Below are 17,428 nucleotides of genomic sequence, written 5' to 3'. Positions count from 1 at the left end.
ATTTCAAGATTTCAATTTAAAATTATCGAGGAAATCGCTTTCTATATATAATATTCTATTACGGAATGTAATGTATTTGGGGTTGGCGGTGGAACTTATAGTTTCCCTCGGCAATTATCTTGAAGACAACTATATATATAAATGCTAATAATATAAGCATGAAGAAATTCACAATAACATCTGCACTGAATGTTGAACGCAAACATTCCGGAATTAGCAAGGACTCTCTTTTTAGTCGTAAACTACTTTGTGGAGAGCATAAGTCCGGGCGGCATTCGCTAGGGAGTAAATAAATACCCAACTAATTAAGAAACTTTGAAACGTGTCACAAAAGTTTGGAAATTAGAGGTTTAACCACTTTGTACTGCAAGGAAAAGTTCAGTGGTGACTCTCTGTCACGTTGGGGAAGTCGACAAGTGGAAACCTTCATCGCTCTTACAAAAAACCAGGTCAAGTACCAAAGGACATATAGCCAATATAGAGCGCACTAAGGATATACACATTCGTACATACACACATAACAATAATAATACACACACACACACAAATAATACATATATATAGCATATATATATATATATATATATATATATATATATATATATATATATAATAATTTATTTTTATATATATATGTATGTAAAACGCCTAGAGCCAACTGATATTAAAAGAATTAATTGAGTATACGCAGTGATAACGGTGCTCTTTGTGGACTCAAAAGGAAAGAAAACGACTTACATGCACGACCACGTACCTTCTTCGCCTCTCATTTTCATTTTTAAAAGCATGATTCTTGGTTGATATTGCATCAAAATATGAGGTTTTGATATCAAAATTCATTAAAATTTGTGCACTTTCTCGTGAATTGAGTGTTTTTGTTCTATTGCACTTGTTTGCCGTATCTGAGTGATGCCGAATTTGCCGCCATGCCCTTTGTTGTTTCTCAGCCAATGGTACGTTATGATGGAAATGACTGAGTTTTTAGTTAGTAATTTTTTGTACTGTATTGATATTATTTCTGGTTGCAATTTGGCGATTTCATGAATGATGAAGAAAAATAGGTTTAGGTTCCATTGAAATTTATTAAACTGTTTTTTGAATTATTGGAGCTGCTCTTGTAGTTTAAATGATATAAATGCAACTGTTTGCTCCTCTCTGCCTTCGGATCTCAGGAAATAGAGCGGCACTGCCTCCCATACTTTTGAAGGGACACTCTGGGACAGTGTACATGCCAGCTGGTGACCGAGAGGTTGGTGCGAGTCATTCATTAAAAGTGTTAAGAACTGAGTGGGGATAGTACAATGTGAGTAGAAATGTTTACCAATTAATTATTTATGATCTGCATATAATATAATGGTTGTTTTTCTGATTAAAATTGAATTAAATTAGATTGATTATTGATAGCTACTGTTGTGTTACAGTGAACGACGCGCTTGACATGATCTAATATGCGAAGATGTAAATGAAGAATGATTGAGGATTTATTAAATACATCATTTCAAGAAAAGCATCTGTTCCTTTCACCTAACACTCAAAAGCACTTACAGTTCAATTGTAATTCCATCTACGAGGACTTGTGAAGGGACAGCTGACGCCAGGCTTGTGATATTAACCCACCAAGGAGAGGACCAGCTCTTGAGGTAAATGAAGACATTTTTTGACTGATAATATCCTTACAATGCTATCTTCACGACATTCTGTGTCTTCGAAACATTCTGTGAAGAGCAACATGACTGAGCTGGTGAGTCAGATGCTAGAAGCTCAGGCCGAATTAGAGAGGACTGAAATTGAAGCTAGATATGAACAAGAAGAAATTGATGCTAAGAAAAGATTGGAAGAAATTAGACTTGAAGAAATAAGAAATAGAAAAAGAACCGAAGAAAAAGCTTTAGCTGCAAAGACTAAATTAGAAGAACTAAGTATTGAGTACGAAACGAGATCTGAAGCTGGAGGTTCTAGAGCGTCGGGTGGTTCTAGAAGATCAAGCGCTTCCGCATCACCACCTAGACAGAAGATTGTTGAATGGAGGAATGAGGTCAATTCATGCATTGCAGATGGCACAATTAATCAATTTCCTGGGTATGAATTCATGAGTGTTCGTCCCAAAACGTCCATTCCTGCCCATCAGCCCGCACCTGAGACAGAAACTCAGTTCTTATTCCATGCCGATAGACGCTCCGCTCAACCCCAACTCAACTTTATTCGTGCCGAAGCGCCCATCGCCCGACGTCTCCACGTACGATTCTATCCTCAAGGCTTTAGACTCAACATTGGCTAGTCAACAAGAGCTTAGCCGACGTGCTCTCCTACCACCTATTAACCTAGAAGTATTTGATGGAGACATGACCAAGTTCTCGATGTTCCGCAATGCCTTCTTATGGGTGGTGGAGAGTAACTCTGATGATCCTGCTAGAAGACTTACCCACCTCCATAACTCTTTGAGAGGACCACCCAAGAATCTGATAGAAATGTGTCTCCACATGCCTCCGTCAGAAGGATATGAGGAAGGAGGCTTTCTTTGCCATAAATATGAAGACGATGATGACCTGACTGAGGCCTATCTAAAGAGGCTGTTTGCTTGAAAGAGATTGCTCTCCTACAGACAGTCAAGGCCTAGAAGACTACGCGTCTTACCTGAGTAAGGTTAAGGCAGCCCTTGGATCTGACTACATCCGCCTAGAGCTCCATGAGACCATTCGGAAGATAATCGACAAGCTTCCTCATCCAGTAAAGATTAGGTGGATCACCAAGGGTGACGAGCACAAGTACAAACTTCCTGCTCTCATCAATTACCTGGAGAAAACAGGCTCGCATAACAAAGCAGATGCAGTATTTCGACTGGCCGACCTAAGACTAACAAACGAAGGAGGAATAAACCTGTGACGAACAAGACCTCTCGGGTGCACTCCACCCAACCTTCGGGTGGAAAGCGTTGCTCACTGTAACAAGATCAGACATGACATAGAGAAGTGCTATGTGTTTCAGATTGAGCGTGAATGACCGATGGGACTCGCCACCAGCAAGCTGATGTGCTTCGCGCCTTCAGACTATGAATCACCTACGGCGATTGCAAGGAGGCCCCAACTGCAGGTAAGTGTGGTGTCGACCATCACACGCCCTGCACAAGGAGCCTGCTTCAACTCAAAGAGCCAGTGCACCAACACGTGAAAAGAAGAACGCTAGCGGGGGTGGCAACCAGACGGGTGCCAGCGAGACCGAGAGTGCCACCATGCCTAACCCCGAAGCAGAACCTGCCCCTGCCCACGTACACGCCACCAGCTGCCCGGACGGTCGGACCATGCTGAAGATCGTGCCAGCGCTGATCAACGGCACGCATGCAACCTATGCCTTCATCGACAGTGGCTCAGCTCCGACGCTGGTCACGAAAGGGCTGGTTGAGAAGCTCGGTTTACAAGGCAGATCCTGTAATCAGAAGATGATCACGGAGGCAGGAACCTTCACGTGCAGAGAGGTCGTCTCACTTGACATTGGCAATATCGACGGATCAGAAAGCGCGATCACATGTTTAAGCCTCAGAATCGACAGGATAAACGTCTCGACGGATCACCTTATGCCGACCGAGTGGTTAGGTCAGTGGCCTCACCTCCGAGAAGTCGAGCTCCACACTCTGCCGGAAGCGGAGCAAGAAGTCGAAGTGATCATCGGACTGAACACGACCCTGAACAGGATCATATTGGATCAACGCCATGGTAAGATCAACGAGCCATTGGCTTATCTTAGTTAGCTAGGTTGGGTTACTTTCGGCCAACGGAGGCAAGAACGACGTTCTCCCAGTCTACAGTATCCAACCTCAAGATGACGTGACAGAACTTCTTCAGAAGAACTTCTGCAGAGATTTTTGGGAGAAGGAGGCTCTCTCAAAGACGGAAGACTCGCTCGAAGACAAACGCTTCGTCGAGCTGATGACAGACTCTGTCAAACAAGAAGATGGACACCACGCTAGCAGCCTTCCTCGACGAGACGCACGCTCATCTTCCCGACAATCATGACATGGCACAGAAACGCCGGCCAAACGCTAGCGCAAGCTGGAGGCAGATTCGTTACCGCATTTCCACCGAGCAAGCGCTGGTATACATCATGAAAGGCTATGCTGAAAGGGTTCCAGACGAGGCTCGACAACGACGTGATGGCAGGGTATGGTACATGCCTCAACATGCGGTGAAGCACCCAACGAAACCAAAGGTGAGGGTCGTCTTTGACCTCAAGGCAAGGTTTGGCGGCCATTCATTAAATGACCACCTATTACAGGGGCCCGACCTCACAAATAATCTCGTGGGAGTCCTACTGCGATTCAGGAATGGGCAGTTTGCAGTGACGGCGGACATCCAAGAGATGTTCCACCAAGTTAAAGTACCCATTGACGACCGAGACGTGCTACGATACCTTTGGTGGCCTGAAGGGGACACCTCCCGACGGATCGAAGAGTACAGGATGACTTCGCACGTATTCGGAGCCCGTTCCTCCCCAAGCGTTTTGAATTTTTGCCTAAGAAAGACAGCCGAAGACTATGGACATCTATATGACGACAAGACAACTATTCATTTTGCTGGAGGAACTTCACGTTGACAACTCCTCTCTAAAGTCGTTCCATGACGGCAAGATGTGTCACACTGATCAACGACCTCATCAACGCCTGTCGAGACGGAGGCTTCCTTCGAATCCAGTGGACGCCAACAACAAGCGCGGTCCTGGCAACTGTACCTGAAGGGGAAAGAGATGATTCTGCTGTTCTAGACCTCTGCAAGGACGAAAGGCCCACGGAGCGCTGCTAGGCATCACTGGGACATGAATGATGACACTTCATTGTCTCGGAGACGTCCGACAAAACCATACACGCGAGGTGTGCTATCTGTCGTGGTGTCCCCACGACCTCTGGGGCTGGTGTCACCCTTCACACTCTTTGGGGAAGCAAATCCTTCAAGAGACAGCGCCGACGCAGTTCATGGGATGAAAGAAATGAGGACACCGAAGTGTTGCAATGGGAAGCTTGGTTGCAGTATTCACCTTACTCGAGTTCAAGCCGAGAAGAAGCTTGATTCCACCAGCAATCGGAGAAGGAGCTGCCGGCTCCAGCTGCACCACTTCTGTGATGCGAAGTCAGACAGGCTACTTGAGTCGCCCTGCTACCTGGCGAGTGGTTTCGACGTGGATGGAGAAGTTCACTCGCACACTGCTCATGGGAGCTCGAGTAGCGCCGTTGAAGAGATTGAGCATACCCCGAGCTGAGTTGACGGCGGCTTCCGTGGCGGCTCAACAAGACTCTAAGATGAAGACTGAACTAGACATTGACGTCGAAGACTCATTTTTCTGGACAGACAGCACGACGGTACTGAAGTACCTCTTCAACGAGAGTGCCAGGTACCAGACATTCGTCAGCAACCGAGTGAATCTCATACGAGAGCTGACAGACGTATCTTGCTGGCGATACGTCGAGACAGAACGAAATCCGGCGGACCTGGCGTCCAGAGGCGCTAAGATGGAGCAGCTAGTCAAATCAAGCCTCTGGTCCTCAGGCCCTGACTTCTTGAAGAAAGATGAACAGCACTGGCCGACTCTCCCCGCTGACGTCAGACATGCGACCGAAAGACGACCCAGAAGTGAAGAGACTACCTGTGATGGAGATCACGACAACGGAACAAACGCTCGCCATCGACATGATCGTCTCGCGCTTCCTCGTCATGGATGAAGTTTCTTCGTGTCATCGGGTTACACTCGCCCTGCCGCTGAAGACTAGACCTCGAGGAGACCAAGACTAAGTCATTGTGAGAGACTTCCACGGGTACGCTTGAGCTATATGGAAGCCGTCTGCCGCCAGTTTTGAGAAAGAGTCAAGTCTCTGAATGCGACAGGAGGGTGATTGCCCAGCAAGTTGGCCTGTCTTCATCCTTTTCTGGGAGAGACGCTTGATTCGGTCGGAGGACGCTTGACATCATCCACGATCTCATCTGGAGAAGAAGCATCCGATTGTTCTTCGACCAAGTCTCCAGTAGTCGGGTTGCTGGTAGCGCTTGGACCCACGAAGTACATGCGGCCATTGTGGACAAACACACCCATGGCGCTAAGGAGAAAGAAAGTTCCGGATCATCCGCGGAAACGCGGGTCGTGAGATCTGCTATCCGCACCGCGCTACCTGCAAGAAGCTGAGCTGCAGGCCTGTGACGCAGATCATGTCCGATCTGCCAGATGATCGGATCACTCCAGGTGACCCGCCCTTCTCCTACACCGGAGCTGACTGCTTCGGTCCCTTCCTGACGAAGCAGGGAAGGTCGAAGGTGAAGCGCTGGGGAGCCATTTTCACCTGTCTGACATCACGAGCGGTCCACATAGAGCTCCTCGACACCATGGACCAAGACTCCTTCATAAACGCCGTTCGTCGGTTCGTGGCCAGAAGAGGCCCGGTGAAGCGACTCTGGTCCGACAATGGCCTCAACATTGGGCCAGCTGAAAAGAACTTCGTGAAGCTCTAACACGAAAGCTTGACACCGACAAGATCACTGATGTCGTGACTAAGGGTATCGACCGATTTCAACCTCCCCACGCTTCACACTTCGAGGAGCGTGGAGAGGCTGATCCGGTCCATCCGATGTGCCTTGAATGCCGCTTCGCATCGGACAAGTCACGACAGATGACGGCTGTCCACGCCTCTTCTGTGAAGCAGAAGCGCTGATCAACAGTCGTCCGCTGACCAAGGTCACTGACGACCCCGACTCACCAGCTGCTTTGACGCCCAACATGTTGTTGACGCTGAAGGGATCACCTGAACCCTTCACGAAGACCGACCCGAAGGACATGTACACAAAGCGTCGGTGGCGACAAGCGCAGCTCCTCTCAGACCAGTTCTGGAAGCGCTGGACGCGAGAGTACCTGCCACTCCTTCAGGACCGCCAAAAGTGGACCACGACGCGACGTGAGGTTCAGGTCAACGATATCGTCCTGTGCCTGGATGAAAGGTTACCTCGAGGCACTTGGCCTCTGGGTAGAGTCCTGCGCGTCATCCTGGGCTCTGACGGCCACGTGAGGCGTGCAGAGGTCAAGGCTCAAAACGGAGTCTACCTGAGACCAGTGCAGTTTATGTCTCCTCTTGGAAAATGAGGAATAGTGATTGTGTAATAGTGATGAGTGCATCGCCATGCGCTTGCCCGATAGTGATGTGCGTTTTATTGAAGCGCATTTAGCGGTGAGACTAAAATAGGGCGTGTAAAACACCTAGAGCCAACTGATATTAAAAGAATGAATTGAGTATAACAATACAGTGATAACGGTGTTCTTTGGTGGACCTGCACATGAAAGAAAACGACTTACATGCACGACCACGTACCACCTTCTTCGCTTCATTTCATTTCCTTAAAAGCATGATTCTTGGTTGATATTGCACTAAAATATGAGGTGCTGTATATCAAAATTCATTAAAATTTGTGCACTTTCTCGTGAATTGAGTGTTTTGTTCTATTGCACTTTGTTTGCCGTGATTCGAGTGATGCTGAATTTGCTTACATATGCCCCCTTTTGTTGTTTCTCAGCCAGTGAGGCTGCTAATATGAAATGACTGAGTTTTTAGTTAGTACTTTTTGTACTGTATTGATATATTTTTCTGGCTGTAATTTGCATGACATTTCATGAATGATGAAGAAATAGGTTTAGGTTCCATTGAAATTTATTAAACTGTTTTTTGAATTATTGAGCTGATCTTTGTAGTTTAAATGGATATAATGTGAACTGTTTGGCTCCTCTGCCTCGGATTCAGGGCCAGAGCGGCGCCGCTCTCCCATTTTTGAAGGGACACTGGGACAGTGTACATGCTAGCGAGACTGAGAGGTTGGTGCGAGCTACTATTAAAAAGTGTTAAGAACTGAGTGGGGATAGTACAATGAGTAGAAAATGTTTACCAATTAATTATTTATGATCTTGTGATATAATATAGCCTATTGTTTTTCTGATTGTTCGAATTAAATTAGATTGATTATTGATGCCACTGTTGTGTTACAGTGAACGACGCTACTTTGACGTGGATCTTACCAGAAGATGTAAATGAAGAAATGATTGAGGATTTATTAAATACATTATTTCAAGAAAAGCATCTGTCTCCTTTTCTACCCAACACTCAAAAGCATATATATATATATATATATATATATATATATATATATATATATATATATATATATATATATATATATATATATATATATATATATATACATACAGCATTATAAAGATATATATATATATATATATATATATATATATATATATATATATATATATATATATATATATATATATATATATATACATTACATATATTATATATATATATATATATATATATATATATATATATATATATATATATATATATATATATATACATATTTATATGCATAAAGTATATGAATATTGCCACTGAATCGCTAACTATTAAGCCCTATGGCAAAATATACCAGGAAGGTAGGGGAGAGAGGGATCCTTATAGACCTACGAGTGATAGGGGAGTTATTGACCAGTAAGTGTCTCATCTTTTCAGGGAGGGATCCTTATGAGTCTCAAGGGAAAACACGTGCAGAGTTAGAGAGCTGTCCCCTGCCCTAATCCTAAATTCCATTTACCACCCACTGAGTTTTGAACCTTGCTGGCCAAGCCCATCTAATTTCCAAGTAAAAGTCGCATCTGTGGCTTGCCAATGCCTTCAGCTCCAATCCAGACCATAAACACATAGAACACGCCATCAAGGCAGTTCAAGACAGATCAGTCCAGGAGGCAGTCAGACTGGGTAACGCTCTGCTCAACAACCCCAGAGCCGGGTACTTGGAACCTCGCACTTTATGCTAGACAGAAGTACTAATTCCCACATTGTCGCTAACTTGGACCACATTGACACAAGGTTGTGTGAATACCAAAACCAGGAAGAAACAAAGGTAATGCCCCAGAAGGGAGAGATTGGTTGCTCCAGTATCTTATCACATCACCGTGATTCATATACAAGCATTAAGCTGCAAACGTCCTTTAATATCCAATTCGCTCTACCTCGGAAATAATATATTTTCATATATATTACCGAAGGGGAATTTTTTTTTAGTTGATAATAAGTTCGTCGTCCCGTGGCCTGAACCAGCAAAGGACAAGAACTCAGACTACAGTGACACCTTAACCACAAAGCCAAATTATGAGGTTTAAGTTATTACCGACCGTCACCTACAAATCACCATCGAACTCGGGTATTTGTATTTAGAATCAGTATCAACTCAGCCTCTGCCATGCTAATCCCTAGTGCGTTTGTTGCACGTAGCCATATTATGAATGAATTTTTATCACATCACCGTGATTCATATACAAGCATTAAGCTATAAACGTCCTTTAATATCCAATTCGCTCTACCTCAGAAATAATATATTTTCATATATGTTACCGAAGGGGAATTTTTTTAGTTGATAATAAGTTCGTCGTCCCTTGGGCTCGAATCAGCGAAGGACAAGAACTCAGGACTACAGTGACGCCTTAACCCACAAAGCCAACAAGAAGAGGCATGGTTATTACCGACCACCTACAAATCACCGCCGAACTCGGCATTTGTAATAAGAATCAGTATCAACCCACCTCCGCCATGCAAACCTTTAGAGCGTTTGTCACACGTAGCCACATTATGAATGAAATTTATCACATCACCGCGATTCATATATTAAACATTGCTTTACAACGTCCTTTAACATCCAATTCGCTCACCGGAAATAATATATTTTCTTATATAAATAATGAAGGGGAATTTTTTTAGTTGATATTGTTCAATAAACTGCGGGCTTTTCGATCCTCCGCGAAGCGACAAAGAACTCAGGACTACAGTGACGCCCCTTTAACCCACAAAGCCAAATACCAAGTGAGTATGTTGTCATCGACTTCACCTACAAATCACCGTCGAACTGGCATTTGTATTTAGAATCGTAGTATCAACCCACCTCTGCCATGCTAACCTTGTAGTGCGTTGGCTTTGTGGGTTAAGGCATCAATGTAGTCCTGAGATCTTGTTCTTCGCTGGTTCGAGCTCACAGACGGCATTTTAACGATTATCAACTAAAAATTCCTTCTGTAAATACATATGGTATAATTTCCGAGGTAGAGCGAATTGGATATTAAAGGACGTTTGTAGCTTAATGCTTGTATATGAATCACGGTGATGTGATAAAATTTCATTCATAATATGGCTACTGCGGACAAACGCACTACAAGGTTAGCATGGCAGAGGTGGGTTGGCAGTACGATTCTAAAATACAAATACCCGAGTTCGACGGTGATTTGTAGGTGAGGGTCGGTAATAACTTATACCTCACCCGTTGGCTTTGTGGGTTAAGGCCACTGTAGTCCTGAGTTCTTTGTCTCTCGCTGGTTCGAGCTCCACAGGACTTAATGCAACGTATTATCAACTAAAAATTCCTTCGGTAACACATATATGGAAATATAATATTTCCGGTAGAGCGAATTGATATTAAAGGACGCTTTTGTAGCTTAATGCTTGTATATGAATCACGGTGATGTGATAAAATTTATCTATATTATACATGTGCGACAAACGCACTACAAGGTTGCATGGCAGAAGTGGGTTGGTACTGATTCTGTAAATACAACACCGTAGTTCGACGGTGATTTGTAGGTGAGGGTCGGTAATAACTTATACCTCACTTGTTAGCTTTGTGGGTTAAGGCCATCAGGTCCTGAGTTCTTGTCCTTCGCTAATGAGCCTAATGGACGCCGAACTTATTATCAACTAAAAAATTCCCCTTCGGTAACATATCTGAAAATATATTATTTCCGAGGTAGAGCGAATTGGATATTAAAGGACGTTTGTAGCTTAATGCTTGTATATGAATCACGGTGATGTGATAAAATTTCATTCATATATATATATATATATATATATATATATATATATATATATATATATATATATATATATATATATATATATATATACATACATATATATATATATATATTATATATACATATATATATATATATATATATATATATATATATATATATATATATATATATATATATATATATATATATATATACATATAGTAAATATTCAGACAATTGTATTCTAGTAAGGTGCGAAACAGAATACGAAATTCAAACAGTTATAAGGAAGACTGGGCTAAATGTATATGTAAAAGATATTCACAATATCAATTTTTTTAGGTCTGTATGAACAATTTTTTGTGCTTTTATTAAGAATTGTCTTGGCCAACAGCCAGCTCTCTTTATTCTTTATATATTTAAATCTCTTCTCTGTCTCTGTCTTTCTCTCTATAGATATATATATATATATATATATATATATATATATATATATATATATATATATATATATATATATATATATATCACAAACTTCACTACAACCTATGATATCATCTTCACTCCTGTTTGTCATTCAGGAATACATTGAACTTTTTGGCGTTCACAATGCTCCTAGGATCATCATAAATTAAGTATTTCACTTCTTCAATTTTATATTCACTCACAACGGCCAAAACACTAAACGGGGATTTTCAGAGATTCGCTTTAGCATCTAAAACTACACAAGACTAAGCAAGATGGAATCACCGGCTTGGTTGAAATTATACTAATGGTCACCTGAAGTCTCACAGGTGATATTCGGTGACTGTCACAGGTGTGGCCAGTTAATTAACGCCGTGTGATTCAAAAAAGCGATGAAAATGAATTCGGAGAGAGGCATAAATCATTATAGCAAGCACTTAAATATAAAGTGCAGGTATATATATATATATATATATATATATATATATATATATATATATATATATATATATATATATGTATATATATATATATATATATATATATATATATATATATATAAATATATATACATACATACATGTACACACATACATCATATATAAAATATATATATATATATATATATATAGAGAGAGAGAGAGAGAGAGAGAGAGTTAAGTATACCTTAGTTTAACCAGACCACTGAGCTGATAACAGCTCTCCTAGGGCTGGCCCGAAGGATTAGACTTATTTTACGTGGCTAAGAACAAGTTGGTTATCTGGCAACGGGACCTACAGCTTATTGTGGAATCCGAACCACATTATATCGAGAAATGAATTTCTATCACCAGAAATAAATTCCTCTAATTCTTCATTGGCCGGCCGGAGACTCGAACTCGAGTCTAGCGGAGTGCTAGCCGAGAACTCTACCGACTCGTCCAACGAGGAACTAGAGAGAGAGAGAGAGAGAAAGTTAAGTATACCTTAGTTTAACCAGACCACTGAGCTGATAACAGCTCTCCTAGGGCTGGCCCGAAGGATTAGACTTATTTTACGTGGCTAAGAACAAGTTGGTTATCTAGCAACGGGACCTACAGCTTATTGTGGAGAGAGAGAGAGAGAGTATAATTTTGAATGTAGATGTTCATAAAGTCGACTCTATGGCCCTTCATTGAGGACATGCTTATTGTGTTAAAATGTAATAGGGAATATATAGAAAATATTCCTTATTAGCTAAGAGACAGATACAATCTACAAAGAACCTTTCTATATATGACCAACACTACATTTACTAAATAATCTCAAGTTCTATTTCATGTTTCAAATTTGCTGTATTTTATAATCGGCGATTAACATACTGCACTTCTTGTATTATAATCTCTTCAAAATAAATGATTTATTTGGTTCTCCGAACTATTTTGCTGAGAGCAAAATGTTAGATGCAGCTTTCAATTTTCAAGGATCAGGGTTTATTCAATGTTATCTTTTTTTCTTTAGAATGTTTTGTCACAGACAACTGGAAGCTTAAATACGTCATGTAGTCTTACATTCTTTTTCTCCCTTATATACATACATATATATATATATATATATATATATATATATATATATATATATATATATATATACACACACACACACACATATATATATATATATATATATATATATATATATATATATATATATATATATATATATATATATATATATATATATGATATTATATATATCAAGCATATATATATATATATATATATATATATATATATATATATATATATATATATATATATATATATATATACACACAGTATATTACTTGGACCGAATACCATCCCTTGGTTTTAGTTTACTACCCAATGTAGCCTTATCCCTTATCATGACTGTTTTGTGATGTAGGTTACAGTAATTTGCCGTTCTGCTATGAGGAAATAAAGAAACATACTGAAATTTTCAGGTGTTTATATTTAGAGAATTACTAGCTCATATTTATATAATCTCGTTGGTTAAAATGCTGGTTCAAAGTAATACAACTACAAATAGTATCAAATGCTTGATAGGAGTCCATTTCTGATAAACAGTAATAATGTTCTTTATACATATATAAGAAATCATGGTTAAATATAAAGTATATTGGCTTGTAAACGAAAACCGAAGGCCTCCCCCACCTATCCAAAACAAAAAGAAATAAAAAAAACTTATCTTAGAAATCTTTCACTAGGAGCAGTTAACAAAAAATACGAAAATGTTTCTCGGCTTAAAAACTTTCGTTATTTGAAGGTAACGGAAAGGAGCTTCCAACGGATAAGCGCTAAAAGACTGCTAATGGAAAGTTCGGGATTAAGTTCCGAACAAGAAATAAAGCACAGATTAGGACGATATACAAAGCCCACGATCTCTTAGGAGATTTGAGAGGTGAATTATGAGAGCGAAGACGGTAGATAAGAGAGGGAAATATGCGAGATGGGAACTTCACAAATTTTTAAGCGCATTTATATGTGCATATATACAGTGAATATATATATATATATAGATATATATATATATATATATATATATATATATATATATATATATATATATATATATATATATATATATATATATATATATATATATATATATATATATATATATATATATATATGTATGTATGTATGTATGTATATATATATATATATATATAGTATATTAATATATATATATATATATATATATATATATATATATATATATATATATATATATGTATATATATAACATATACACATATATACTAGCTGACCCGGGAAAACTCTGGATGACAACTGATAAACTAGCTCTCTCTCTCTTTCCCTCTTTCTCCTCCCCCCTAACACTCCCTATACTCTATCTCTCTCTCTCTCTCTCTCTCTCCAACTCTCCCTCACTCTTTCCTCTTTCTCCTCCCTAACACCCCTCTACTCTCTCTCTCTCTCTCTCTCTCTCTCTCTCTCTCTCTCTCTCTCTCTTTTCCTGTTAGGATAGTTGCTTCAATTACAATGCCCAACATTTTTTTACATTTTATATTTCATCCCTTCTCACTCACCATTCCTATCAGGGCTGAACGTAGACTTAAAGAGCATCGGGAGTGTCAAAAACTATGGATTAGACACTAATATCTGTCATTTTTGAAATTTTATTTTTCACCCCTTCTCATACCCCCTTACTATCGGGACTGAACTTGGACTTACAGGACATCGGGATTGTTACTGTTCATCTCAGCAACCTCGAAAACTATGGATTAGACACAAATATCTATCGTTTTTGGTTATTTTTACACATCAACCCCTTCCCACCCCCACCCCATTTGGTGCCAGTGATGTCTTACCCCCCACAGTATTCTTTTCCAGATAGTAAGTTATTTGTATACAGACTGAGATATGATAAACCCCCAGAGTTTATTTAATTACTATGTCTACAGGCAGAACCAGCCCTGTTTCAGGGAAGTCCTTCCCACTCCCATCCCTTTGGTGCTAGTGAAGTCTTACCTCCACGTGATTCTTTTCCAGATAGTAAGTCATATGTATACCAAGCTTAGTTGAAATTGCTCAATGTGTTTCAGAGTTATGCTGGAACACACACACACAAACACACACACATTTACATCATACATCCATTTACATATATATACATATATATATATATATATATATATATATATATATATATATATATATATATATATATATATATATATATATATACATATACATATATGTGTGTGCATGCGTGTATGAATGTTTACATGTGAATTTGAAATTTTTGTAGTGTTGCAATACTGCTAAATTGATAATTTCAACTGGAAATAGGTCAATGCTACGTGAAAATATCATGAAAGTGAATACATATACGAAAACTTCAGCAAACAATGCACGTATGCAACAACAATTTTCGAACATCAATATATATGAATTAAACTTAGGGCGGTATGTTTAACAATATAGATGTAAGAGAAAAGTTCAATTTGGTTTTTATACAGGTAATGATACAGCAATTTACGAGACAATTATTTATGATAATTAAACGTGTCCATATGGAAACACACTGATTAATTATTGTGACTGCTCAACACAAATGGAAACTACGAATGTGTTTCTCATTAATAACATCACTGAAATTAATTAATATGTTATTGAAATATCGTTGTTTTTCAAAAGGAAAGGTATTCCCGGAATATCTGTTAGCCCTAGTCGCCCGATTCTATGAATTAATCGGGATCAAAACTGTAATATCTCATTCGAATATTGGATTGTATCATGGGTGTATTGTCAACAAGCCTTCACCATTTCTATGAATACTCGGCATACGTAATGTGAACCCAGATCAAGTTACGTTAACGGATAATCAGAAAGCCCGCAGTGGCAATGACCGTACTAAAATTAAGTTCATTTGTCAAGCATTAAAACCTGCACAGTATTTATTAAGCAGCAGCTGAAATACTTCAGTAAATACTTTGTAAATAACAGAATGAATATGGCAGACGCCAACTATATGGGATACTTTCGATAAAATAGCAGAGTAATACCTCAGCTTAATGAACCTCAACTTAATGGACTTCTGCACTTACCAAACGATATTATTATCATTATTTTTTATATACTATCATTTAACATGTGATACTCAACTCTCATAAAATGAATGCTAAGTGTAAAGAACAGATTAGTTTAGGTTAGGAATTATGTGGCACTACGGTTAGCTATGAGATGTCGAGTACATACCTCTAAGAAAGCCAGACCCCAATGCATTTGGTGAGTGGAGGTGCTTCTGTCTATCCAAAAACTTTGCGTAAGAAAGCAATATCTTTGCTTATTTGCCAGAAAAATAAAGTATATCTTAGTTTAACCAGACCACAGAGCTGATTAACAGCGCTCCTAGGGCTGGCCCGAAAGATTAGATTTGTTTTACGTGGCTAAGAACCAACTGGTTACCTAGCAACGGGACCTACAGATTATTGTGGGATCCGAACCACATTATGGCGAAAAATTAATTTCTATCACCAGAAATAAATTACTCTAATTCTTCATTAGCCGGTAGGAGAGTCGAACGCAGGGCCAACAGCGTGCTAGGTGACAGCTCTACCCACACCTCCAACGAAGAGCTGAAGGACACTATGATAATTTACTATATGAAACCTATGTAGCATTCAAGCCGTGGTAAGCAAAGATGGTGGACAAAAAAAAAAAAAAAAGATAAAAACCTCTGCGTCCGGGTAAGAGAGAAATCCTTTGGTTAGCTGTCTTAACACGCCCGACCTCCCAGAGCTCTTTCTTTGAAGGCTTTCTCTCAGACTCTCTTTGACTGCGATTGCCAGAGGTTTTCTTTCGCTAAAAATACAACCAGGTAAGGTAAATTTTTTTCTGCCCATGTTATTTTAGCCTGCATTTTCCAGCAGATTTTTATTTTCAATTACAGACTTGTTTAATGATATACAAAGGAAAAGAACGGGACGCACTCAGTACAGAAACAGATATTCACTTTTAATATATGGACATGAACGGATGGATTCGTTGGAAAATAAGCAGTCTCCATGTTAATCATACAAATTATTTGTAAAAAACAAAGTATTTGATGGTCTCCACGATATTCATATTATATTTAACTCGTGAATCTGGAACTGCGTTTACCTTTTCAAGCTGAAATGTCATCACATTTTGAGCTTTATATCACTCATTTCCACCTCGACATTTCATATAATAACTCCTCCCTCGGTTCATGTGTGTGAGTGTCTAACAACTCTTTCTTTACTTCATGGCTACACTAAGATAGCATGGAGTAAAACAATCTTGTATTTGGACAGTCAAGAATAATATGTCTACTTTATCACAAAATCGGCATAAGTTATAGATCGATAGACAGACAGATAGAGAGGCTGATTGAGTTGGCAACGGCGAAATGAATGAGGTTCTTGCACAGATAAAGAGTCCTATAATCAAACAGGATTTGTTTATATTAATTCACCAACTGACCAAAATGAAATAAAATTTTACAGCAAAATAAGGCTGCATAATTCTAATAATGAACTAGGTAAAAGTGTCTTTATTCTTTTTTATCAATATATTTTACAAAATGTGGAAGCATTCAA

General features: G+C 39.5%; 1 protein-coding gene across 1 annotated transcript; it reads left to right on the top strand.

Moving 5' to 3' along the window:
• Positions 1–1,729: 1,729 nt before the first annotated feature.
• LOC136827216 (uncharacterized) lies at positions 1,730–2,582 on the top strand. The gene is made up of 2 exons (XM_067084985.1): positions 1,730–1,952; positions 2,173–2,582. The coding sequence occupies exons 1-2, from the start codon at positions 1,730–1,732 to the stop codon at positions 2,580–2,582; spliced, it is 633 nt and encodes a 210-aa protein (XP_066941086.1).
• The last annotated feature ends 14,846 nt before the right edge of the window (positions 2,583–17,428 follow it).

The sequence above is a fragment of the Macrobrachium rosenbergii genome, chromosome 41, assembly GCF_040412425.1.
Source record: "Macrobrachium rosenbergii isolate ZJJX-2024 chromosome 41, ASM4041242v1, whole genome shotgun sequence".
NCBI classification, from domain to species: Eukaryota; Metazoa; Arthropoda; class Malacostraca; order Decapoda; family Palaemonidae; genus Macrobrachium; species Macrobrachium rosenbergii.
This window is presented reverse-complemented; position numbering and strand designations above follow the sequence as displayed.

Bases quoted from the DNA above. Each gene is read 5' to 3' on its own strand.
- LOC136827216 (XM_067084985.1), top strand. From the start codon at position 1,730: ATGACTGAGCTGGTGAGTCAGATGCTAGAAGCTCAGGCCGAATTAGAG. The intron at 1,953-2,172 runs GTTCTAGAGCGT...CCATGCCGATAG, and splicing joins AACGAGATCTGAAGCTGGAG to ACGCTCCGCTCAACCCCAAC.